At 37.3% G+C, this 26,198-nt stretch overlaps 1 protein-coding gene across 1 annotated transcript in view; it reads right to left on the minus strand.

Moving 5' to 3' along the window:
- The window catches only part of AGMO (alkylglycerol monooxygenase), a 187,936-nt gene that overhangs the window by 145,766 nt on the left and 15,972 nt on the right, over positions 1–26,198 (minus strand). The window contains exon 3 of the mRNA XM_008494279.2: positions 23,190–23,341. Coding sequence (XP_008492501.1) covers positions 23,190–23,341 — 152 coding nt within the window. The remainder of the gene's footprint in view (positions 1–23,189; positions 23,342–26,198) is intronic.

The following is a 26,198-nucleotide window of genomic DNA, read 5'->3' on the forward strand; positions in this document are numbered from 1 at the left end:
CTACCATGTAAAAAATTACTTCCAAGGCCCTTATGGCCTTTACAGTGCAAGAAGTTGGCTATTTATTGCACATATATTTTGGAAAAGGGAAAAAAAAATATTTTTTTTTCCACTGAAGCTAAATTATATTAAAAATAGGTAGGGAAAATTATTTTTACAGTCATTTTCCCCAAAGCAGTTCATGCTCAGAAGCTCAGACAAATCCTCATGTAATCTGCACTACTCTATACATTTCTTAATAATATAAAAAGTTGAACTTGTTCCCATTCCTCCTCTCCTGTTTAAGAAAATGCTCTTAAATTTACTTTATTTATTAAGATTACATAAAGTGTTTCTTTCACAGTAAGCATTCCTAACAAGCTTCGTCCCCTGCACTGGGAGGAGAAAGACTCTTTTCATGGATACTCAGCCAAGGGTTCCTGAGAGCTAATACTCCCACTCTTCTTCTTTGAGTGTCAAGGGATTTTTAACATCCGCAAAACAGACAGGAACTTGGTTTTATGCCTTAGGGAAAAAAATGGATTTCTTTTTTTTTTTTTTTTTTTGCCACATAATAATCTGCTGTGCAATTACCAATAAAAAAGTAATATTCTCTACCATAAACTGAACAATGTGCAAGAAGCATTTATTGGTAATGTATTGCAAAAGGCATAAGGAATTTAAACCAAGTTTTAAAGTGAAAATAGAAATAACAACATAAAGAAACCACAAGCAACATACAATGCAAATTATTTAAATGAAATGTAGAAGCTTGTAATATGTTAGGGTATTGAGACATCACAGACTAAATTGTTCACTTTTAGTGACTAGTAGATTACACTCACTGTATCAAGTACCATAAGGTTTAGATAGGTATAACATGTTCCTTAAAAAGAAGCATTAGTTTTAATCAGCTCTGTGTGGGAGCATTTCCCTTCACAAATCCAGCTGGAGGATGGGGTCTTTAATAAACTAAAAACTACTGCTTACAAAGTCTAGTTAATGGATAGAGGGAAAGAAGGCTCTGTCCCTGCCACATCCATTTACTGTGTGTAGAAGTGGAAGGTAACCTATCTTAAACTAGAATCTAATGCCTTTTTTCTTGAGTGGAGGGGGAGTAGAAGAGTAGATCAATGAAATAAATCCTTCACATGATGGAAAATTTTAAGAGTAATGAAACAAATTGAATGAACATTGACCCCACACACAAGTGGTTAGTTTTGCTCAAAGACAACATAAATGGCACCTAAATATTTCATACGAAATTTATCCTGAACACTGACCAACTGGAAAAGTCTTTCAGTCAAAAATATATGCACATATTGCTATTGAGTTGGAATATGGCAGTAGTAAAGTAACGCATGCTGTAAAAAATATATTTTCTCTTTTTCTCCATTTCACACATGCAGAAATGTTTTTTTTTTAAAACTACAGTGTTGTGAATCATGCTTACCTTTACAAAGATAATATTAGCAATTAAATATCTGCCATCAATAATTAAAACCACTCCCAAAAACTTAATTATCATTCAGGACAAGACAGATTTTGAAAGCTGCTTTAAGGTATTCACAGTTAAGCTTTTCCATAGGCAGTGCTTGCAGACTACATAAGTTCCATGTGTCTTTGGTAAGTAAACTAATTCATGCTTGAAGCAATGTGGCTTAAAAGCCACTTTCCCAGGTGACCAGAGTTTGGGTACAATTATCCAAGCTAACTTGGGACAAGTTATTTTGCATATAGTAAACCAAGGCAGCAGCAGAGCATAACACAAACTAATCCTGCTTTGTCAGAATAGTCTTAGAGTTTGTAGCGACCCCAGTTTTTCCATGGCTACCAGAAATAAACCAGCCAGACTAAGGACATCCCCCGTATCTGCAGTTATTTGCAATTGCTACAGAATACAGGTATTCTAGAAGAGACAATGCTCTTCAGTTGCAGGGTAAAAAATATTCCTTATGTTGTTGTCTGTGGACATAGGAAAGTAGTACAATGTGTGCTTATCTCACTCAGCTGACCTGTCTCACCTTACAGATTATCACATCTGAAAGTAGAGCCTATTGGCTCCTAAGTCAGTAATATGACTTATGAAACTGACCAAAATATGACCGGAAAAATACGACCGATAGCTCGCTTCGGGCTGGCAAATGGAAAGCTGTTTCTAGTTCTAGATATCATAATTTAAAAAAATGTTTCCTATCATATAATCAAAATTAAATTTAAAATTCTATGAACCAGGCATTAAAGTTACGGTAAAATTGTTATCTACCAACATCTTTATCCATTACTTATGGTTATATTTTTATATGTACAACTCAACAGTTGTTTAATTTAATAACAGTTGAAGAAGTTATTAAACACACAGAAAATCACAGGGATGTTCTCAAGTTTTCAGGACATTGACTGTCAGAAGCTGTTTGTCATTCAACAGTTGCATGACTCAATTTTAAAGATGTACTTTTAAGAAGAGATATATTTTTTTACCTCAGCCCTCATAGATTCTGAAGTTTTTCATTTGCCCCAAGTAAACATTTTGAAAGAGAAAATACTCCATATATTTACGATGTTATGAACATACAAAAATAGTCATCCATTAAATGTGCACAGGTTCAAAAACATTTCTTCCTCCAGAGATGACTTTTCCACACTTCCTCCACTGTGGCTGGATGTAAAGTACATTAGAAGTCAGAGCACAGTAAGGGAAAGGCCCTCCCTTCTCTGCCAGCAGGGAAGTGCTATAGAGCCTCAGCACAACCCCAGTAACATTTCCGCTGACCTTTTCCACATGGTGGAAGGAGGCTCTGGCCCAAATGACCTCCTAATTTCTCAGGCAACAGCCACAGCTGTCTTCAGTCTTCACTTTGCAACAGTTTACAGTCCCTTGTCCAAAGGTGTAAGGCAAAGTAGAATCTTATTAAATTCAGCCCTTTCTTTTCCATGACTCTTTTTTTCTCCACCACAAGGTCAGTTGTGTTTGCATGTTCAGTATCCTCAGGCCCCCTGTACTTGACAGGGGAAACCTTTTGTATTTTACCCACAGAGTTAGTGGAGTGCTGCTCCACTATGGTTCTGATACATCAGGCTCTGAAGCTGACATGAATTTCAATCCTTACCAACACTCACACAGCTAAAATAGAAATATTTAAATCTCAGCCTTGTGGAATCACTTCTCAAAACAATGCTATTTCCATAGACTTACATCCCCTGATAATTAATTTTAGATACCCAGAATTTTAATATATAGTGTTTGGTCCTTGCTACTTGATTGCTACATAGTGCTTATTTATTCTTTAAAATTAATATAGGATTAAATATTTTATAAATTGTATTTTAAACAAAATATAAGTTCTATACAAATTTTTTGAGAATGTCAGTGCCAGCATCCTATCCAAGTCACCACAAAAATAACCATTTGCTCTATTAATCACGCCCTATGCTGAGCTGTGAAATCAATGTTTCCAGCAACCAAATTATGATTTCTGAGATATTGTTCTTATTTGTGTTTGTCATCTATATTCACTAAGAAAGTGTTCAAGTCCCCAGTCCTTCAATTCTTCAGCTTCTTAAAGATGAAAAATAAGCTTATTTATGCACCCTGTATGAATTTACTGCAAATCCTGCTCATAAAAAACCCTTACCTTCAGTCAACTAGAAAATTAAAGTTTCTGATTCACTTACTAAATAAATACAATACAAAACCCCACTCATCTGCAAAAAAAAACAAAAAACAAAAAACAAAACCCAAACCCTTATAGTCCTAAAAGCAATTAATCTTTTTTTCATCTTTAAAATCTTCAGTTGCCATCACTGTATAATCTAATTGGAAACCTGAAACTGCAAGTAATTTTGGATCTTTACTCCAGCATATTCCAGAAAATAAATGAGGAATGAACTTCATTAAGAAGTCAGTTGGGTATTTTTACCAACATGTTTGTGATGCTCTCAAAAAAAAAAAAAAAAAAACCACACAAAAAACCAAAACAAAACAAACTTAAATCGTAATAGTAAAAAAGGTTTACTATATTTTTCTCAAATCTTGAAAACAAATATAATAGCAAGTAATAAAATAGGAGTACTGAAACTTTGTAGAAGGTTTGTATTTAGTAGTTGGAGCAATAGAAAATCTTCTGAATTTACCTAAAAAAATAGAGTACTACATTGATCTACTTAATATACTAGTAAAAATAGAATCACTTAAGCATGGGTACCTTATCTGAGAACACTAGGATTCATTTTTTTTAGGAATCATCAGTGGGGAAAAAATAACATTAATAATCAGGATAACACAAGAATATGGAAGCTGAGGGTATTTTGAACTGTTTCTCTGTCAACTCCATTACTAGTCACAGCAGAAGTCCTACAACCCTCAGTAGCAGCAAGTTCCAAATTTCCTACACATTGTATAACTACCTAGAGACTGCCTAAGGTGACTCATTTTAAAATTCATTCTATATGGTAATAGTCTAATTCTGAACGAGTTTCTCCTCATTTCTCTCTCCTCTTCAATTTTTAAATATCATCCTCCTCATAAAGCATTACACAAGTGTTTTGCTTTATTTTGATAGTCATGCATTTAGGTTACACTGCAATTAGGGGTACCAACCTGAGGAAAAACATGGACTTTTGAGAAATCCACAGCTACGATACCATTTTTAACTTTTTTAAAAAGTACTCAATCTGGATTATAACTCCATGACTCTTCATCTTATATGAAGTGAGTAACCCTGTTCAGTCCCCAACAGTTTAGAGCATTATAGCTCACATCCACACCAAACCAAACATGGTCAGGTCAGCTGTAGTACTATCAACACAATCCGCTTTGAAAACATAACCTTCAGATTATTATTGTTATGAAATTTTACTATCCATGTCACACCACCAGATTTATTTGGCACTTGAAGTCGTGACTTGTTCTTCCGGAAGGAATTCCTCTATAATTGAGCATTAGTTATTGTATCATTAAACTGCTGTGTTTCCGTAAATTTTAGACAGATAACAGCACTTTCTAACAAGTGTTTTTTTAGATACAAGTTTATTACCTAGTTACAGGGAGAAAAAAAAGAAGAATTGGCTGGAAAAGGCTTTCCTTTTCTAGTTGAAAAAAAAAATGAGGTTAACAGAAAACATCCTGCCATTGCTCCCAAGGGAACATTCCCTAACTACAAAATGAGAGAAGGCCATTTCTGAGTGAAAATATTTTAAAATCTAATCTAATAATAAGATGTTATGCTACATATTTTTTCTAACATGATCTTTGGTATGTTAATACCATAAGCATTGATCTTTTATAAGTATTTTTATCTGTTTCTTCTCATTTGTGGATGCTGCTTTTCAGTTCAACATTATTAACAATGGCATCAGTCCAGCGTCCTGGTAGAAATATGCAGTGGGCACAGATTGCTCTGGTTCCAGGGCTTACTCATATTTCAGATGAGGAGTGGGCCTGTGCAGCTGAACTATTATTTTTCCACAAAAACACCAAGAGACTGGGATGAATAGGCTCCTTTCATTATTCTCTGAAGGAAGAGGAAGACTAAAAGGTTCATAGTGAATTGTGTCTTCACATAAACATCAGGACAAAGTAAGGCTCCCTGCAAAAACATTTTCTTTACAGTCTTGGCAAGTCTTTCCCTAAGAAACGCCGCAGACTTGTGCTTAAGATGTCAGGCATCTTGACTGAGGGTTAACTTTGCTATCTCTGTGCACCACTGTTCACCACTATGGGAAGCCAAAAAGACATCTTGCTTTCCCTGAAGCAAGATGCAGAACTGTCACACCTCAGCCCTTGCGTTCAAGATGCTCATGGACCTTGCAGTTAAGCATCTAACGTAAGCAGTACTGTTTACTGAAATGTTATTTCCATACAAATACACATTTTCAAAGCAAAACAAATCTCTCAAGATCACTCAGATAGTATAGGATTTGTGAGATTTTGCCCTGCAGACTAACTCAGTCAATGTAATAAAGTTTGCTGTAGAAATAACAATTTTAGTTTGCATTGAGAATAATATTCTTGAAGCGTCAGATTATAGTACTGTAAAGTATTTTACATTACACTGTAATGAGCATTCATTGTGCTCTCTTTTACAAAACAACATTTTTAATGATCGTTATATTGTAAATTTAGTGTATCAGTCTAGTAGATCATAGAGAATTAACTGAGTTATTCAGTTATGGATAAAAAAGAAATTTAAAAGAAGAAATTAATTTTTTTACTTTAAAATAAATCCCAATATCAAAATAGCTAACAACATGTTTTCAGTGATAACAAAGTTAGTTAGTGTCTTATTTTTAAAATCCTTAAAAGTATTGTTAACACATTTTTTAAAATAATAATAAACAAATAAAATAATAAAAGGGTAAATTAATTACTTGCCTGAAGAACAACCCCAGGCTTATAATTAACGTTGTTCTGGTGAGTGTATGGCAATCAATAGGGTACAGTAGGACTGCACTGTGGCCCCTTTGACCTTGTTACTATTTAGCATTGAAAAAAACTGCCAATACAGCATTTACCTGAGTCAGACTTAGAGGATGCAATACTTGGGTGTCATTTAGCTTTCCAAAGTTTTTCTTCAATCACAGATATAGCAAATTTCTCCCTGAGCAAAACATCATTCACTCTACCTGGATTTTAACTGCCAATACCTAGTTGCTACTCCTGTTTTGTGTTTTTTCTGGCATTGTTTGATTCTGAATTTACCTCTATGGTGCTGATTCTGAACCACATGGCAAACACTTTCAGCTATGATACAGCTTATAAAAAGAATTTCTACTAAAGTTTGGAGGGATCATGTAATGCTTTGGAAGTTAAAGATAACTATGGATTTCGCTACTGAGCCAGTGTCTGCCATGCTGAGCTTTCCTGCATCAGTGTCTGACATAAAATAATATATGCATTTTTTTAGTGGTTTTTTTTTTCCCTCAAACAAACCAGTTTTACTCAGTCATTTTCAATTTAACTTTACTTACAGTATGCTGCAATCAAATTAGTCCTGACAAACTAATAAAGATTGGGCCAGTGTTTGAATGTGACACCATTAAGGAAATCTATCTTGCAAGTAGGAAATTTAACAGCTGCTTCTGGAGGAAGCATCTTTATCACTGAGTCAGAGAGGAACCAACTGCTTAGCACAATTTTTAAGGCAGCTCCTCTGTCACAGGCATCATCACTCAGTTGATGTGCAAAAACCATTTATAAATATTAGCAATCATCTGGCATTTTTCAAAAGAACAGGAAAGTTAATCCTGTTTCCTGACTGAGTTCTACCTTGCATAATTACATTCTGACTACACAAGTTCCCCTGCAATTTCAGTTAATTACAGTATTATTCTTACTTCCTGTCCTACATTTATTTGTGTAGTAACCATATCCTACTAGAGTAGACGATGAAGTAAGCTCTGTGAATTATTTTGATTAATGTGTAAAATGTTGTTGTATCACCTCACACAAAAGACACTACACACTGGATATTATTCCCAACTAAATAAGAAAAAAAGTGTGAAACTTTTCAGCAATTATATTAACACTCAGTAGCACATACCTCGAGGGATGCTTGTATTACTTGACTAATAGATATATATCTGTATGTAACTTTAAAATATTAATATAGAATTTTATTGAACCCAAATGAAAAATCTTAGCTATCTCTAAAGATTCAAATACACAAAATACACATAAAAATACAGTTTTCTAGAATTTGCCATTGCTTTCTCCTTTATAATAGAGAACAGAGGACAAGTTTACCCAACTCATTCACTAAAATCTACTCTTGTCAGTTCTACACATGATGAATCATTGCATTTGCTTGAAAATCATAAGCTTTTAAAGCATAACTCATTGAGAAATGACTAGCAGATTTTCATCAGGCCAGAGAGGGCAGCCCAAACTTTATGGCAAAATTTCATTTTAGTTGTATACAAAAATATATTCTCTCTTAGTCCCTAACAAAATAAAACAGAGGAATTTCTATTTTGGTGAAAACTCTCATCTTGTAATTTACAGAAAAACTTCTGTGGGCTTCTATAAGGACAGAGCTGCATCCCTTAATTTTTATCATGCAATAGCCATAAATCTATCCACCATAAATTTCCTCCCTTAGCCTCCAGCCACTCCTCCTAAACTCATCTTGACTCCTCATACATTCCTCTATACCGCCCCAATGCCTACTGTTTTCTGTCACATTCCTCCCCTCCATTCAGCCCCTGTCCCTCCTCCCCCCAAGCTCTCCCCTGCATCCAGCATTGCTTCCATATGCCACTCACACATGCAGATCCATAGCCTTTTCCTATCTGAATGTACCCCACTTTGCCTAGCCCTGTCTTCTCCTTCTGTTGTGATGGTTCTGATACCTAAAATTTCTCTTATTGCTCAAACTGCTGTAGTCTAAATCCTTTCCACTATTAAAAATAAATGACTCCTTCAAGATGTAGGAAAAAAAAAAAAAAAAAAAAGACAAAATAAATGTGACCTCAGGCATAAAAATCAAAACCAAATTAAAAATAATATCAGAATTATTTTAAAATCAACATTGCAAATAAAGTTTTGATGCAAGCTACAATACTGCATGACCTGGCAACACCAGCAACACATGCAGAGAAGCCACCACAGCATGCTTAAAAAACAACTTGCCTGACTACCAAATCTAAACTACATATTTTGTCACTCTGCTCTCCTGTCCCCTCACCAGCATGAAGAATCACAGCTCTGAGTGGGAAGAGCAAGTAGATGCACAGCCCCTGAACACCTGCAAGGTTGTGCTTCCCACCATAACCATAGTGATGGACCAAGCATCACCTGTTTATTAAACCTTTAGCTAGAGGTTTTTTTTCCAGGGCCTGGCAATTTCTTCTCTCCTTATGGAGAGGAGCAGCTGCCTCAGAACATGGATGAACTGCCAGGACCAGGATTAGGGCCCAAAAAATGATCAGAGGGATGAAACAACTTTCCTGTAAAGGAAGGCCAAGAGATCTGGTTGTTCAGTCTGGAAAAAAAAAGGCTCCAGGGAGACCTAATTGCAGCCTTTCAGTACCTAAAAAGTGCCAATAAGAAAATGGGAACAAGCTTTTAAAGCAGGGCCACTAGTGATAGAACAAGGGGTAATGGCTTTTAGCTGAAAAAGGAGAGATTTAGATTATATTTTAGGAAGACAGTTTTTACAGTGACAGTAATGATACATTGGGACAGAATGCCCAAAGAGGTGGTAGAAGCCCCATTTCTGGGAATATTCAAGGTCAGGCTGAGCAGGGCTCTAAGCAACCAAATCTAGTTGAAGATGTCCCTTACAGCAGAGGAGTACTACATGATCTTTGAAGGCCACCTGCAACCTGAACCATTCTGTTTCTATGTTTATACCACTTCTGTAATCACTTCATCATCACTTGTCATCCCTCTTTCCTGTTCTTAACTGCTCCCCATCCCTCTTTATACCTAAAAACTCATGACAATAAATATTGCATCTGGTGATACCTTCACACTTCCTCTGCATGTTTTAACATCTTCCCTTGTCCAGAGCACAACACACTTTCAAGCAATGCTTTGAGGATTACACTAAAATTGAAACAAGCTATGTCTACATGATTGCAATGGCTGATCTTCAGATCCTGCTCCAGAGCATATTTGTTCTCATACTTAAACAGGAAGAAATTACTAAGTCATTCAAAAAAAATGGGGTTGGACAGCTAGTGTCTTCAAGACAAGGATTTTGTGGAAACTCTTGATTTTTTCTGAGGAAGAAACTGGACTTGTGTTATTACACGGTTATTATGCCTTCTAATGTTTACACACTGGCAGAATGGGAACACAAAAACAAGTCTATTCAAGCACAATAAATAAAAAAATCCTCTCAAGGCTGTTTCCATTTAAAATTACAGGCCATGCCATTTAAGGGAGCTTGCAGTGCTGGAACATGCTGCAACACTGCCTGTTTAAAAGTTGGTTGGTTTGGGGTTTTTTAGGGGGGAGAAAAAAAAACAACAACACTCTTGACATGCTTGTTTTGGAGCTCCTAAAGGAGTGGAGAGTCCACAGAAATGAGTTCATCACCTCCCATGCACTGGGGCAGGCTCCAGTCCTCACCCGCCTCTCCAGGACTCTGCGGGCCATGGGAGAAGTTTAGCTGGAGGAAGGAGAGAAAGATCTGGCCAGATGTAATAACATCTACGTGCTGGAAGGGGCCTCCTTTGCCTCACTGTTAGTCTAGTGGCAAGACCCTCTTATCCCTCATCAGCAGAGGAAAATCCCTTCCACATTAAGTACAATTATAGGCGAAAATTGGCTGCCAATTTTTGAGTCTGTCCCTTTAACTTTTAAGGGAGCTGGTTTCCTTTTCAATTTTAAATATATCTCACCCATATGGGAATAATACACAATCAAATCCAATATTTTTCCTACTGCCTAGCAGCTAAAGTTATTTACTTGACTTTAACAAGACTTTTCTTTCCTCTCCCCAAGTTTGAGAGCAAGCACAAGCTGAGATGAGCTGTGCTGCTGTATGAGCAGGCAGCCGCTTCCAACAATTCATTTGAAAACAAGCAGATCTGTACGTTAGGGGGGAAAGGGAGAAACTTAGCACAGGCAGGGGAGAGAGGGGAAAAAGTCCAGGCTTAAATTTTTTGTTGTCATAAATAAGCGGCTTGAAACATGGGAACAGAAAATAGGAAACTTTCAAAGACTTGACACACCTATTTCCTACTGCTGGAAAATTAAGACAGTTCCATAAGCTGCATCTCCCCTCCATTGAAAACAATGCACAAAGGGTGTTAAGTTAGCTATGCAGACATAATGGCCACTAAAAAAATCCCACTGGTATGCTGTGCAAATCTGATTGTGCAACCTGCATCTGTTCTTAAGGAAGTAGGCTGAAGGCTAACCAAAGAGTTTTACTTTGAACTCCTTCTCCCCAGTTCCCCAAACCATACAAATCAAAATTTAGCATGTTTACTATTTGCAGCTTCCTTCTCCAAAGACACAGGTAGAGCATTCATGCCTTCCAAATTGTAACCTTGCACATCTGGCCAGCAAACATCTGGATATTTATCTTCACTCATAATTTCCTTTGGTAAGTCCAAAAACTGTCAGTTATTTCAGCTGAGATTCAGCCCAAGGGAGTACAAAAAAAAGTTACATCCTTCTTTTGTCCAGGTTTTATAAACTGCTTTTTACCTTTTTCCCTGGGATATCAGTAAGTATAAAAATAAGCAGTGTGGATTCCTCTGATTGTGGTTTTCATTCTGTGAATACGTATTTCTGTAGCCACAGGGAGCACACATATGCAATTGTATTAATTACACAGTCATATCTGCAACACATGCAAAATATCCTGCATCTTTAAAAAGGCATTTTTTAGTTTAAATGTTACGTATTTCCAGGCAAAACCACTGAAATTATCAAAATAATTCAGAACAATTTGTGAATAAACTACATAGCAAAACTTATGCCAATTAGACTTCTGATTTGCCATAGTCAAACCCAGGAAACATAAGCATCAATCAACTTCAAAAATTAGAATTTTTCAGTTTTTCTTATTAAAAACAACATTTACTTGCAGAAATGTTGTAATGGAAGCACTGCCTTTGGACTGGAGGCACCAGCCTGAGGAGCTCACTCCTGAGTTTTGTCAATCTGCCACTGTTCTAGGAAAGTCTTGTCTTCTGCCTGTGCCATCCCTTCCCTATTTTACCAAGAGGCATAGTGAAAATAATAATGAAAATAATCTCCCTTGCAAAACATTTTGCAATTTAACTATTAATAAACTCCCTCTAAGAGACTCAAGTATTATTTCCAAAGATAAATATCTACAGAAGGAAAACATGAGTGATTTCTGAACTTATATAATTACGAGTTTAGTTTTTCTTATTATTCAGCAATTTAAAGACTAAATTTTCCAAATCTCAATCCTGGTATCCAATACAAAATCACTTAGCAAAATATTTGGACAAGAAATTAAGAATTCAAACTATGTATGCAATGAGGTTTTTTTGAAGTCTGTCTACCCGAGGCTGCATTGACTTCACCTTCGTAATTTCTTTGAACAAACTTCATGCTTTCCAGCTTAAGTCTGTTTGGTGAAGTTGAAGTGCTCTTAGAAGAGAGATTAACTTAAAAATTGCACCCATATTTAAAGAAAAAGAATGAAAATTAGTATCATGGCTTCTTAAAATGCTATCATTTATTTTAAATTTATTTAATACAGATACTGTGGGCACTTTTCACACTGACATTTATCCCATAGAAATGCTGCAAAGCATTCATGACACTGGTTCATTTTATCTACATGGAACAAGAGAAGCTGTTAATGACATTAACAAGTCTGCATTTCTCCATTATACTTTTAGATTTATTTTTCAACTCTAAACCATCATATAAGAGATATGTTTAAGTACCAAACTTATAATACAAAATTTTAAATTCCACACTGGAATAAGTGGAGAAGAGAAATCAGGAGAAGACCAAAGAAGCAAATAATTGGAAATACTAGAGAGCTGGATTTAACAGGTTTGCTTATTCCTGCTTCACATCACTGCTAGGCAACAAAAAGCTCAGGAACAGTTTCTTTAAATAAATAAATACATAAAATCTTTCTTGCTTTAAATAGAAAGTAATTTCCAATAAAAGCATATAAAATTGAAAGACTTTTTTGGGTGAAAAACTTTTATTTTTATTTCTGTAGCATACTATAGGTTACCTTACTGAGAAAAAAAAAAAGGTAAGCTTTTATACTTTTTAGGATCTAAGCATACATATGTGTTAATTGTGACTACAGTTTAAAAGAAAATAAAGTAAAATATACCAGTATGTAAAATATATGATGCACATATAAAGCATATATTTTCTTTAAATCACTGTGCTGTAAAATAAAAAAAAATTACTTTTTTCTGTCTCAATAGGCCAGTTCCCAGTTAATGGAAAGCATGAACATAACATCATTGATTTCTGAAATGATTTCTTATGAAAACATGTCACATACCACAATCTTATTATAATCCTTTTTTTTTTTTCTTAGAAATAGGTTTGCTGCTGGTGAACTTAAAGCTACAGTACAGCAATGTATGAGATGGACGTTGTGATACCCGTTTATTAAGTAGGAAGGAATTCTCCTAAATTTATTAAAAGTAAAACAATGGCAAATCTCACCTGTGCTTTACCTGCTCACCTGCCCAAGTTGCTCTGCATTGTCTGACTAAACACTACCTCTCTTCTACTTACAATCTGCCTAATGACTGCCACTTAGCTGTCCTCATCAGAGAGGCTGAGCATGATCACTCTTTTTTCCAAAGAGAAGTCTGTAAGGGTTCCTAGAAAGTTAAAACCTAGGTATAATCAAAAGTCCTTCTTCTGGACCATACAAAGCCTTCCATTTCCTCCTGTATACGTGCCCATATCATTTGATTATTCACTAGCAACAAAGAGAAATTTTCAGCTAACTTCCCTTCCCACTTAGCTATCAAACAAGTAACATAATAACAACTGAGTGATTCTTATTTGAGATACCTGTCTTTCATACATATTTACAGAGAACGTTGTAGATATAAAGACATCTAAAACAAGATGTTCTTTGTAGACCCTGTCATCATTTTTAAGATTATAAAAGCAATTTTAAAGTATTTAACCTCGCTGAATTTCTTCCGGTTTGATAATCAATGATTTTTTGAGAAAATCCAATAGAAAAGTATTGCAGGTTATTTAAAATCTTGGGGGCTTAGAGAGGCAGTGACACCAGAAGAAAAGGGTTTATTGGTAATTTTGCTATTAGGAAGAAGAAAAAAAGGCAAAAAAAATCTGGTTAGTAATTTCTATTAAGTTACATCTTCTGCTAGCATGCTATCAATTTAGTGGGAAAGACTGCAATTCCTGCACTCAGAAAGCAGGAATTTTTGGCAACTTAAATACTTTAATTAAGGCATTAGATGCACTGAAGGAAGCATACATGTAAAGAACATTGTCCAGATACAACAACATTTTGTCTGTTCCAAACACGCTTTAAATGTTAATTGCAGATCTTGTAATGCCTAATAAAATATCTTAAATGGTAATGGCCTCACTAGATTTTTAGCAAGTAAGGAAAACTATTACAGACACCCAGCTTCTAGATATCCGAGTAATATCCTGAAAGGAACAGCTTGCCATTTGGGGGTTGGGATGGAATGCACTTTTAGCCTGCTTTAAAAATCATTTTAAATTTATTACTCATAACATAAAAAGCAATACTCTTTTCAAATAATCATGCAACTATTCTTTCTAAGGAGTGCACAACAGTCAGTAACATTGACAGTGTGATTAGCACTGGACAATCTGTCCTTTTTTTTTTTTTTTCTTTTTCTTTTAGATAATACTGAAGTACTCAATGGTACACACTTGAAAATATTTCAGTCACATAAGCTGAAATCAAATATCATAAAAACAACTTCTCTCTCTGTATGCATGCATAAGATACACATGTACTGATGCAACCACGCTGCAAAACTGTATTTAAATTACAGCAAAAAATTTCCATCAAGAGCCTGTGTCCTTAGAAGAAATGGAAATAACAATGGTTATTTCTGTTATGTCCTTTGGTCTTAGTACTCCAGAAATGGGAGCTTTAGCAATGTCCTGCAAAGAACAAGCAGTACAAGCCCAAGCCCTTCCAAGAGGCTCATCTCTCTGGGAAGAGAGCACGGTCCACATCCATGCATTTCATCCCCCAGCCACAGAAACACATATGCACCCCAGGAGCCACCTTACCTTTCCCTGCAGGTAGACTGTGAAGGTGCTCCAAAGCTAAATGCTGCACAGTTTGAAAAGTGTCTGACAAGAAATTCCAAAAGAGCCATGTGAAATTGCAAATTCCTCAGGGTGCCCATTAGCAAAAATGCTGCTTCAGGGAAGGGATGCAATGAAAGAGCTGTTCTGTATGTTTCTTTCTTCATGCTAAAACTATACAGACTGACAATCAGAACAATAAGGACCAGGGAATTTTTACTAGCACAGCGGGAGCAAAACAACTTCTTTTTGTAACAGAAAAAGCACAAGCATCTCAATGGGCCATCTGTTTTAACAATGCCTTTTATTTCTCCAGGCCTCTGCTTCTACTTTAAAACTTAGTGACAAGAAATACTTACCACTGCTGCTGTTTGATGAATTATATGACACATGCTTTTACTCTAAATCTAATTCCTAACAATCACATTTTCATATCACAAATTAAAAACTGTTGTTCCATTTGGTACCTCTTGTTGCTGATCTGCTGATTTCAATGGATTGACAAAAGATGGAAGTGACATAAAAATGAACCTTACCTCTCTTCAAACATCCCTCCAGGCAGGACAAAGCCCTTTAGCAAGACAGTGTGCAAAGCTGTTGTATCTGAAACCAGGAGCTAGCATCTACAAAGTCATTGCAATAGATTTAGGATAGAAATGTGTTTAAAATGAGCTTGAATCAAGGGATTTGTGTGCAACTTACTTGGGAAATTTGTATTAGTGAGCATTTTTATCTTACTAATTTATTAAGAAGCCTTTTGCTGAAATAAGTAACATCACTTCCAATTAGGTCAAGGGAAACCAGAACATATAATCTCAGGTGGGTTTTCACTTACTATGAATTTTTCTCTCATGATACACATGCAAAGTTTAAGACATAATCAAGAACAGAAGACAGGAGAAGGACTGCTTTCCTTGAACAAGCAGTTGAGATTCCAAACATAAAGAATTTCTGCAACTTATGAAGTTACCTGATTGAAGAAGGTCAAATAGTGTATAATAGAACTACTTCAAATATTTTTTTCAGGTAAAAAAAAAACCTATAAAAATAAAATCTTCAAACTGCTGCAGGAGAAATAGTTTCTCCTCCCTCACATTCACTAAATGAAAAAAGGTTCACTTCATAACTTGGATAATTCACGTTTAACTTTATATTCTGTAACACCTTAGGAAGTGCAAGTGTCATGCACCATTTCATTGGTTTTCAGCAGCACACTTGGAGCTGTACATCAAATGAACTGTTTCTCTGCACAGTGATTTGGATGCTTTCACACTCACGTCCCCACTCTGACTAAAAGGGGATTCTTTTTTTCCCCCTGCTTAGAATGCACATGCACAACCTAGAGGGCAGCACTAGCCAAGGATACAAATGTGTGAAGACAGCTGCCTTTTTGAATGGCCAAGACAGACTAATTCAGAGCAAACTTTCTTCTCCCACTTCATCCCGTAAGATACTATTTTAAGTTGTTCAGGCACAGTGACATTTCTATCAGATTAGTTTAATAGTCAGAAGCATGATTGTAATCACAAGAGCCATCTGTGGGCTGTATCAGTTTCTTCATTACAACCTCCCGTTGAATGCACACACCAAGGACATTTCCTGGCGATCTCCGAAGAGAGTCATTGCACAAATGACTTTTGGAATTCATTTCAAGCTTCAGAAAGTTTAGGTTTTACCACCTTAAAGAAAAAAATGGATGAAAAATAACAAAGATTTTCCCCATGGATTTGAATATTTAAAGATATTTATTTTACATTTTCTGTAAAAACATGTTCCTACGTTCACATAGGAACCCACGTGTTCCTATGTGACCTGCTCTGGCAGGGGAGGTTGGACTAGATGATCTTTCAAAGTCCCTTCCAGCCCCATAACTTTCTGTGATACTATGAGTCTACGTTACCAACTTGGTTTTGTACAAGTAAATCCAGAGCTTTTTCCTCAGTTTGTGCATTCAATAACAATGTATGCACTGCAGGTAGGAAAAAAAATCAGATTCTAACATCCAGACACACACAGGTACCTCTGGTTAATACATGTCTATATAAAGAGCCTGGAGAAGACCAATGTACTATGTAAATCCACAAAGAATTTGAGTAGTAACCTTCTGGTAGCCCCTTTCCCGGCCATAAGACAACAAACAAGTAAAACAGAATATGATTTTCCATTTTGTACCAAGGAGTTTCCTAAATCTCATGGTGATGGGAGCCTGAGAAAAGATAAACAGGGACTGAGAGGAGATGGAATTACCACCTGAGTATTTTATATAAAACATTGTATCCTAATAGTGTCAGTTCACACTTTCATGAATACATATTTCATGATATTTAAGACTGAAAGATATATTGTTTGTTACCATAAAAAAAAAAATTAAAAAATTGAAAAATTGCTTTTATGCTCCTATCAATAACAACCAGAGATATCCGTCTCTCCCAGGATTCCATGGCAAAGTAAAGCAATTACCACTACATCATATTCCTCCTCTGCAGCATGTCCTACAGCAATTTTAAAGTGAAACAAGACCACAGCTGATAAGTTTGTTCACCGTCCAACTTTGTGGATTTGTTATTACCATAATTCTTAACAACCTCTGCCGTATCACATAGTTAGAAAAATCTATTCACCCATAAGTCCCTTCTGGATATTCAGAAATAAAAATTAAGCAAAAACTCTCCAGCAAATTTCCTCTTATTCCCATCTTCTGAACTCTTCAGATGAAAGAGATTTTCCAGAAAGTCACTTATTATCCCACAGCTTCTCAAGTAAAACTGGAAGGGGCTTGTGATACTTGCATGTGCCACTAAATTTAATAGATGGAATAAACAAACCTCAACCTGCATCAGAACATTATTCCTGCCAGTATACAAGAAAACAGTCTTTTGAACAACAGGAACTTATTATGAACAATAACAACCTGAAAACAATACAGGCAGGCTCTTACAATTTTATGGGACCCTAGACCACACCATGTCAGGAAGGCTCATGGCAGCTGAAGTAGTTTTCAGGTGAACCTTTTTAACTATAATATACATTTAAATATCAGGAGGAACAGCAAGTTTTTGTTTGCCAAGACTGACTGTGGTCGTCTAAAAATTCAGTGTCCACTCAGAATAATTATTTGACACATGATAAAGGAGCACCTCTTATTTCTGAAAACTAAGAGAAAGGTAAAAGGAGTAGTTATAAAAACAAGCATAGGGGAATAAAAAATGATGTAGTTTATTTACAGTGGAGTTAGAAGGCTGGAAATAAATCATAATCACATGAATTCTCTATTTATTTTGAGTTCATGCTATGCTGTCTGCAGGTATTAGACTAGAATCAATCAGAAGATAGAACAGAAAATATAACAAACAGCTATTGCTTTTGCTATTTTTTTTGAGGCAGGCGGACTCAGCCTTTTAATATCCTGCTCTCCCAAGCCTGTTTAAAAAAATAAGAAACAAAAACTAGCAGAATGGTAAAAAAATGTTTTTCTCTCAAAATTCACAAGACGAGAATATTTTTCTCTTAATCACTGGGTATCAATTTCCTTTGCAATCAACACAAGCTGCGACAAGAAAAAGAGCAGAGCTTCATTCAGTCATTTGACAGTTCCCAAAGTTTTCTATCTTTCACTGGGGTGGAACTAAATGTGTTTCATGCTGGATAATCAATATGGTACTGAATTTCTAGTTAGGTAAACAGTGGCATATTCCCAGATGCAGGAACAACTCAAAAAAACACCAAGATCCAACCCTTCCTTCCCTGTCCCTAAATGGAGCCTTCGGCATGTACAAGAACATTGCTACTTACTGTATTTCTTGGGGAGTACAGGTTATGCTGAAAAGAAACCTTGTCTCTCTGACTATGCTCCCAATAATGAAAGTCAGACATCATTTTAATATAATGAATTTCCCATAAACCTGAAAACTTTTAAATCCAAAACTATTTCAATACAGTATGAATTCTTAATACAAAATCTACTTAACAAGTCCATTCTAATGTACTGACCTCAGACAAGTACATTAAAAACACAGATGAAAGGAGCACTTCAAAGGCAGCAATGGGTCAGATAAATAAAGACAGCACAATCATATGTGCCTCCAAAATACAGCCTTTCAAAACTGAGCAATAAGTGTGGATGCTGGAGAGACTTTGAGCCCTGCTGTTTCTTCCTTTAATAAGTTTGCAAGGTCAGACAGATCTCATTTAACAGTGACTGTAGCATTGCACTAGTGTCCAAAGTGCTGATTATGTACATAATTAGCAGAAATTACTGATGGAAATAATCTTGAGACACTACCTGCCTCAATGAATGCACTTTGGCTCCTTATAAAAGAATATCCTGCCTTTACACTACTAACCCAGAAAATCCTCTCTGCTTTCCATGAAGTCTTCAGTTTTCCCATAGATCTGTTCTAGCAAGTCTGGTTTATTGTCCTTGACTACTGGACAGGACCACATGTCTTGCACCATTGCTAAGTTGACCCCGTGCCTACTTAGCCAAATTGAGTTATTTAAGAAATAAACCCATTAAAACCCTGTTTTTTAACATGGGCTATTTAAGTGGTCTTAAGAACATAGTCTCTGCACAAGGGGGTTTGGTTTTGGAACTGAGTGGTGAACTGCAGCATGGCATAAGAAAGCAGAAACTTCTGAAGTCAATTCTGCTGCTGAATAAATTGTTCTAAGAAATTTTAACAAAAGATGCTTACTGGGAGAAGAGGCAGAAGCAATGTTAAGTCATGACTGGAAGAAACTTTCTCTTTAAAAAAAATAAATCTACGAAACAGAAGATCAAAGTTCACAAAGCTTCCAGTGGTTGGAAATCTTAGAAGGAAAACCTCAGCATTCTCATTTGAGATATTTTACAACAGATTTAAGGCATGGTCTTTTGAGAGACAAAGCTGAAGTGAGTTTTCAAAGTTTCTTCTTTGTACTCCAGCTCTTCAGAAGCTGGCCTCGGCCAAAAAGTCAGTCCTGTGGGGTGGGAGAATCTGAGAAGCTCAGAGTCTATTATTCCAGCATACACCTGGTGTGGTAGAAAGTTTATTTCTTGTCCACCATAAATAAACTCAGAATTATAAAGAGAGACGCCATTAACTCAAAATTTTATGTAGCAGCTGGGGAATCTGCTGAGGTTACACTTATCAGTTGAGGTCTATTTTACGACCTCTGCACATAACTCAAACCATCAGCTCATATTGGCTCGGCCTTTCGCTGACAGGGACCCTGTCACGTATCCCACAGGGCGGCTGGAAGCCGGCAGCGGACAATGGGGGCGAGTGGGCCTGGCAGAACAATGCAGCTGCTGCGGAGGTTGGCCCCGATGAAGGAAACTCGCTTCTCCCAGGTTGTCCGAGGGAAGGGACACTGAAGCAATGGAAATTCCCCAGCAGTAAAGGAGAACAAAAGAAGAGGTGTTGGGAGGCTGCTGTTAAAAAGAGACAGGCTCTCTAAACCTGCTGGCTGCCAAACTTGGACAGCTTCTTCCAGGCCCTGAAAAAGGAGAAGAGGCCAGCAAAAAAAATCCCCACATTGCTTTACAGGACACAACTGCCCGGGACACATAGATTACTGCTTTCCACAGAAGACCAGAGTTCTGCTGCTCCCCACTGGGGCATGGGGTTGAGAGCTCAGCCAAGGGGTGCCCATGGGCACAGCATAGCTCCCTGCCACCATGTCAGCCTTGAAACCCCCCACTTCCCCATGGCCAGGACCTGGGGGCTCTGCACAAGCCCGTCTCTCTTGTTTTTGCGTGGCTCTGGAAGTCTCTAGATTTCCTCCCCTGATTAAAAGGTGTGGCTGCTGAAGAAATTAGTTTACAGAGCCTCTAAATTCCTTACTGCCGTTGTCATCTGTCTGCAACAGGAGTATCCGCCAGGCCAGGGAGCGGGGAGGGGTGTGCTGCACTGCGGCTCGGGCTCAGCACTGCTCTGGGACCACCGAATCCCCCTGCCTAGCACGAGTAACTCAGCAAGGACTCTGCACCTGGAGAGGAAACTTGAGGACTAATCCATATATGCTAGACTAAAATATCTGCTAAAAGTCCCTCAAACCCACACATATCCTTCCCTGAAATAAAAAAATAAAAATAAAAAAAAAAAAAAACCCACCAAAAAACAAACTGTGATTTTTACAGCTTGCTTTCCTCAGTAGTACAGCCATAACGGGTGTTTTTACTGAAACAAAGGGAAAAGTTACACTGATTTATAAATTCATTAAAATGTCAGGAGAAAAAGCAGTGGTTAGTTAAGTACTCTCATTGACAGCCATAGCTTTTGGATCAGGCCCAGAAGAACATTGGAATAAGTGGTGAAACATTTTATTTTCTAACTTTTTTAGTGGCTACTGCAAACAATGGAAAATACAAGCACATACTTAGAATAACTCTATCCTTTGCAAAATGAGATCACACCTAAAAATACTTCCTCTTGTTGCTGTATAAGTTTGGTTTATGATAATGGCTATTACACATATATAGAGAAGAGGAAAAAATAGCTTCCAAAGTGCTCAGTAAAAATTTGATCTTGTATAGCAGACTTTCTGCTACCAAAAAAAGGGTTTCTACATTAGAAAATCTGTAATGATTCAGATTATTTATTCAAATAGCAGAACAGATAAGCCAACTATTGTGAGGATAATATGAAATAAGGTAGTAAAAAGCCAGGGGGTTGAGTTATCAAGTTCTTGCTTGGAGTTAGGAAAATCTGTGTGATGATTCATTGTATCAAAATTACACCAAGTGTTGAGAAACAACTGCAAAATGGATCTGAATTTTAGTTTTCCAGTTTGAAACAATTAGTCCTATTATTTACATCCCCACACATAAGCCCACACAGCTTGAATTTCCTAGGATATACATGTGCTATTAATTTTTAACATCAATCTAGGATCCAAGCCTGTATCACCAGGCCCCATCACTTTCAAGTTGTAGGGTGTATTTTGTCCACTTGTACCAGAGGCTGCTTTAGTGCCCTAACTTCTCAAAGTGCAAAGGTATTTTTCATGAATTTACATTTTGCATTTTAAAACCATCTCCTACACTTAAATTTCCTTACCAACAACTGAAGCAATTGACATTAGCAGCTGTGTGGCTGCGCTAGGGATTTCATCATTGCCTGACCAAAGAAAAGAGAGTTTATTGAATTAAAATCACCCTTTTGAGTGATTTTTCACTAACATTGCATCAGTCCCCTGCTCAGTAGCACACATGTAACAAAAAACAACACTTCTGTAACCTGAAGAAAAGTGAACTAACTTTTATGTAATGACCCCAAGAGAAGAGCAGCATTTTTTAATGCAGTTTTCTCAAATCCATTACATATAGACAGACCTGGCTTGGATTTTAACTTGAAAACTGCTAGAATGATTAATTTTGAAGTGTGCAACCCCAATGTTTATCTCAAAATACAGAAAACCAGATGAGAGTGAACAAAAAGTTGTAACAGGAACAGAAATTCGTGCAACTGCCTTAGAGAGAACAGAGCTGACCCTGGCTCCCTTCTCTGTCAGTAGGAATTTTACCACTGAATCCGGTGAAAGCATGGCCAGGCTAGTGATTTTCTAACACTCAAAGGCAATTATTTTTATTTTAAAATGCAGGAATAGCCTCCCACTCTGGTCCAGTTCTCAGCCTCAGGCTGCAGCCCTGCCAGCACTGTTAATGTCATTGTTTGGGAAGCGTATTCCCAGTCTCGCGTACACCCACGCAGGGCTCCCAGCTCCTGGCTGCGATGTTCCCCTCACCCCATTGTTCCAGCTCCCCCTGCTTCCTCACCTCCCGCCCCGGCCCCCCGCCAGACCTGGCCCCTCACACCATTGTTGTCCCCCTGCACCCACCCTGCATTGTTCTCACCCCCGCCCGCCATCCCCACCCGGGAGGGACCCTTCCTCTCTCCCACTCCCCGCAGCAGCAGCTCAGGCCCCTTTCTGACCAAATTCCATCTATTTCCCTGACCTATAGGCATCAAAACATTTTCCCTTTCTGAAGGAGCATTATATAAGCTATTTTTACTAGATCCCACAGCTTTTGTGAGCTGTGGGGGCTCTGCCTTGAGAAGCCCAGTCCAAAGTCTCTTAAGCAACAAGAAGATTCTTACTCCATTGTTACAGACTGTAGGCTCAAAATAAGGACCTACAGTGTTTTTGCATTTTCAAATAGGATATAAAAGACTGGAGCAAAACATGCTGTTACTATAAAACAGAAATATGTAACGAGAGATACAGAGATAGATACTACTACATCCTCACAATACATATGTACAGAAATGACTGTCATGATCAAAAACTCATGTTTAGTATGCAGAGCATGATATAAAAACTGTTTTCCATGCTCAAAGTAAAAGTGACTCTTTGATAATGCTTGGGAAGAATACCATACATGCATGCTTAGACTAGGTTATGTATAGAAAAAAACCCACAACAGCTGATTTTATTAATAAATTATATATTTTGTACTTTAATACGTGAAAAAGTCATTAACACTTACCATGGCTCATGCGATGAAAGCAGTAGTATGCAAAGTCCACTCCCAGGAGTGTCAAATACCAGGTCCATTGCGAGTCCCAGGGCAGCTCAAAGAGTCTGTAGTTATTCCATATGTAGATATAACTAATTAAGTCAACGCTTCTGAATAAAACACTGAAACAGAGATCCAAAATGTTTTATCACTAATTTTGTCAGCTTTCATTACAAAACCTTTTCACTTTATATTTGCCATTAATCAAACGGAAGTCTTTTTGTAGCACATAAACTTAGTCTACAAGTTCTGCAACCTCTGCAGGTTAATACTCCTGTTTATTTCAGTGGAACCTTTTGGGGAGGTATACAAGTTTTTAAAAACTAATCCTCTCCCACTTACCACTTGCGTTCTAGCATTAGACACGCTCAAGGGCTGAAGGACTCCTGTGCTCTGCAGGTACTATGGTGTTCCTGTTCTCCCAAATCTAGAAGAAACTCTTCCTGACTAACTCAACAAGTCAGAAGTGACTGAAGTATAGCAGCATTTATGCTCAAACACAAATGTATGGCCTTAAAATACCCTGGCTATTTTCATTGAAAGGAAGAGCATAGAAGGTGAGAGGCCTTTTGGGAACAGTGAGATATTCAATCTACTCAGGATATCACTTCACTTTAAAAGAGAATAAACGCAGCAGGAGAAGACAAAACCTGGTGTCTTTGAAAAGACAAGAAAGAGCAGTTTGTAGAGAAAATGGCAGGACTGCCTGAAAGGAGGAGAAAAAAATAATGAATTTGCAAAGGCATGAAAGCCACCAGGGAGCAGCTTTTATTGCTGCTGAGTTCCTGGACTACTGGGAGTGAGCAGCTACTCCTGACCTAATTCAGGCTAGGAGAAGGAGAAGGGAAGTAGCTCTAGGCTGGTCAGACCACATCCAGCTGTAACTCTCCACAGCTGTTTAGGCTAACAGAAATTTGGGTTGCCATAGTCAGACCCTCCCCTCAGTGTCCCACTATCTCCCATCTCATTTCACCAATCTGGAGGCTGAGCTGACTCCAAATAGATTTCTCTGTTTCTTGCTGGGGAGTTTTTGGACAGGCAGAAACAGTAATCCCAGCATGAGGGAGATGAGAGGCCATGGCCAGTGTGGTGGCCCAGGTGACAACTGGCTTAGGTAGCTGTGAAAAGTCACCCCAAATGCAGGCTGACATATTTAAACTTGCATTTTTGTAGAAGAGAGAAGTCCACAGCAGCCTCCTCACACCCCCTCTTGTTTCCGGCCTTTGCTGTGCTACTGAAAATGTTTGTGGCACAGTGGGGAACTGAACTGGGGTGGCCTCTGAAAAATAGCAAGTAGAAACGTGTAGTGAAAATATATGAATTGCAGAAAAACCATGCATACCCTTTTTCCATATGTATCAGTAGCTTAAATGCCCATCAGTTGAGGGCCTAAGAGTCAGAAATAAGGTGATCATTAGCACCTTCTCTACCCACAGGAAAAACTGATCAAGTTCTCAGATGTTTTGCTACTGGTATAATCTTCAGGGGGAGGGATGTCTTTGTGCAAAGTTGTGGAATATTTCAGAAATTTATATATCATATTCCTGGTTGGTAGGAAGTCTGAGGGATGCAGAGAACTTGAAATGGATGTTGCAAATGGCATACCTTCAAATCACTGCTTGAATAGGTAGGGGTGGTTCCAAAGTCCACATAAGGCTCAGAGCCTTGCAAAACCTTACCTGAATGACCTTCACAGAACAACATCTCTCTCTTACTTTAATCTCACCTGGAATTTCACCTGACACATAAATCAGCTAAAAGAGTCTCCATGTGTCTCTCTGTCCATGGCTGCTCATTTTCTTCTCAAAACCTATTTTTTTTTATTGAGATTATTTTTCACATTATTTCAGTGATTTAGTTTACAGGATGGCCCCAAAAATACTTCAATACACAAAACTAAAAAAAGGACACTTTATAGTACTCCTCCTCACACAGCTTGAAAACACAACTGAAAATAATCTGGCCATGCCCTGTCTTTCTGGGAAGCTGCACTGAAACTTAAGGGAACCTTAAAAAATGTGGCTGTTTCAGCTTGTGAACCAACCTCCATCCTATGACCGAATTTTGTGGATACCTCCAAATCTGTGCAGATCCACTGAGAGTTTTTATACTTCTGGCATTAGCATCTCTTTCCATAATGGTGTTTTGAATAATGCTAGAAGAAGTATTGTTAGCTTCTGTGTTGCCAATTTCTCACTTAACAAGGCACATCAGCTGAAAATTCCAAGATTCCAATTCTAGCCTGAAAGCAAAATAGTATTGCATTCACCATTTTATCCTGAGAAACTGAAGCTGTACAAGAAATTATTGCTCTGGAAGATGGAAGAACAAACATCTTTTCAGCACCCATCTGCCCCATCTTATCTGTAACTCATTCCTACTTTTACTACAAACATCCCAATTCTCTTGGACAAAACCAAAACACAACAAAAACCATGAAGTTTTATTTCAGCAGCTGGCAGATGAATTTCTCTTAACTACCAATGGCAGGTGTTTCTACCACTTCAAAAACAATTTAGCTATGCCCAGGGTTGGACCATACACACCTGGAAAATGTTTAATTCTCATAAGAACTGTATTCTATAAATATTTTTAGAGAAGATTATATGCATCCAACCAGATTTTTGCTATTCAACTCATGAAGCATCTGTAAAATTCAGTATAAATTCTCAATCCCTTTCACAACAGGTCAGAAAGGAGCTGATACTATTCAAACACAAAGAAATGGGCATTTCTTAACATCTTTTCAATGACCAGGAAATTTAAAACACCTCTTGCAACACAGAGTATCAGTTATTATTAGGTACTGTTTTCTTACTTTATTCTTTTTCTTTTAATAACATATAGTGCCTTTGCACTACATCCAAACATACGTGCAATGCTACATTTCTTCCATTTTTATCAGTATTTCACCCTTGAGTCCTTTTTTTTTTTTCCTACAAGCTGAGGCCAAGGTGTAAAACTTGAACTAACCCTGCA

The sequence above is a fragment of the Calypte anna genome, chromosome 2, assembly GCF_003957555.1.
Source record: "Calypte anna isolate BGI_N300 chromosome 2, bCalAnn1_v1.p, whole genome shotgun sequence".
Classification (NCBI taxonomy): domain Eukaryota; kingdom Metazoa; phylum Chordata; class Aves; order Apodiformes; family Trochilidae; genus Calypte; species Calypte anna.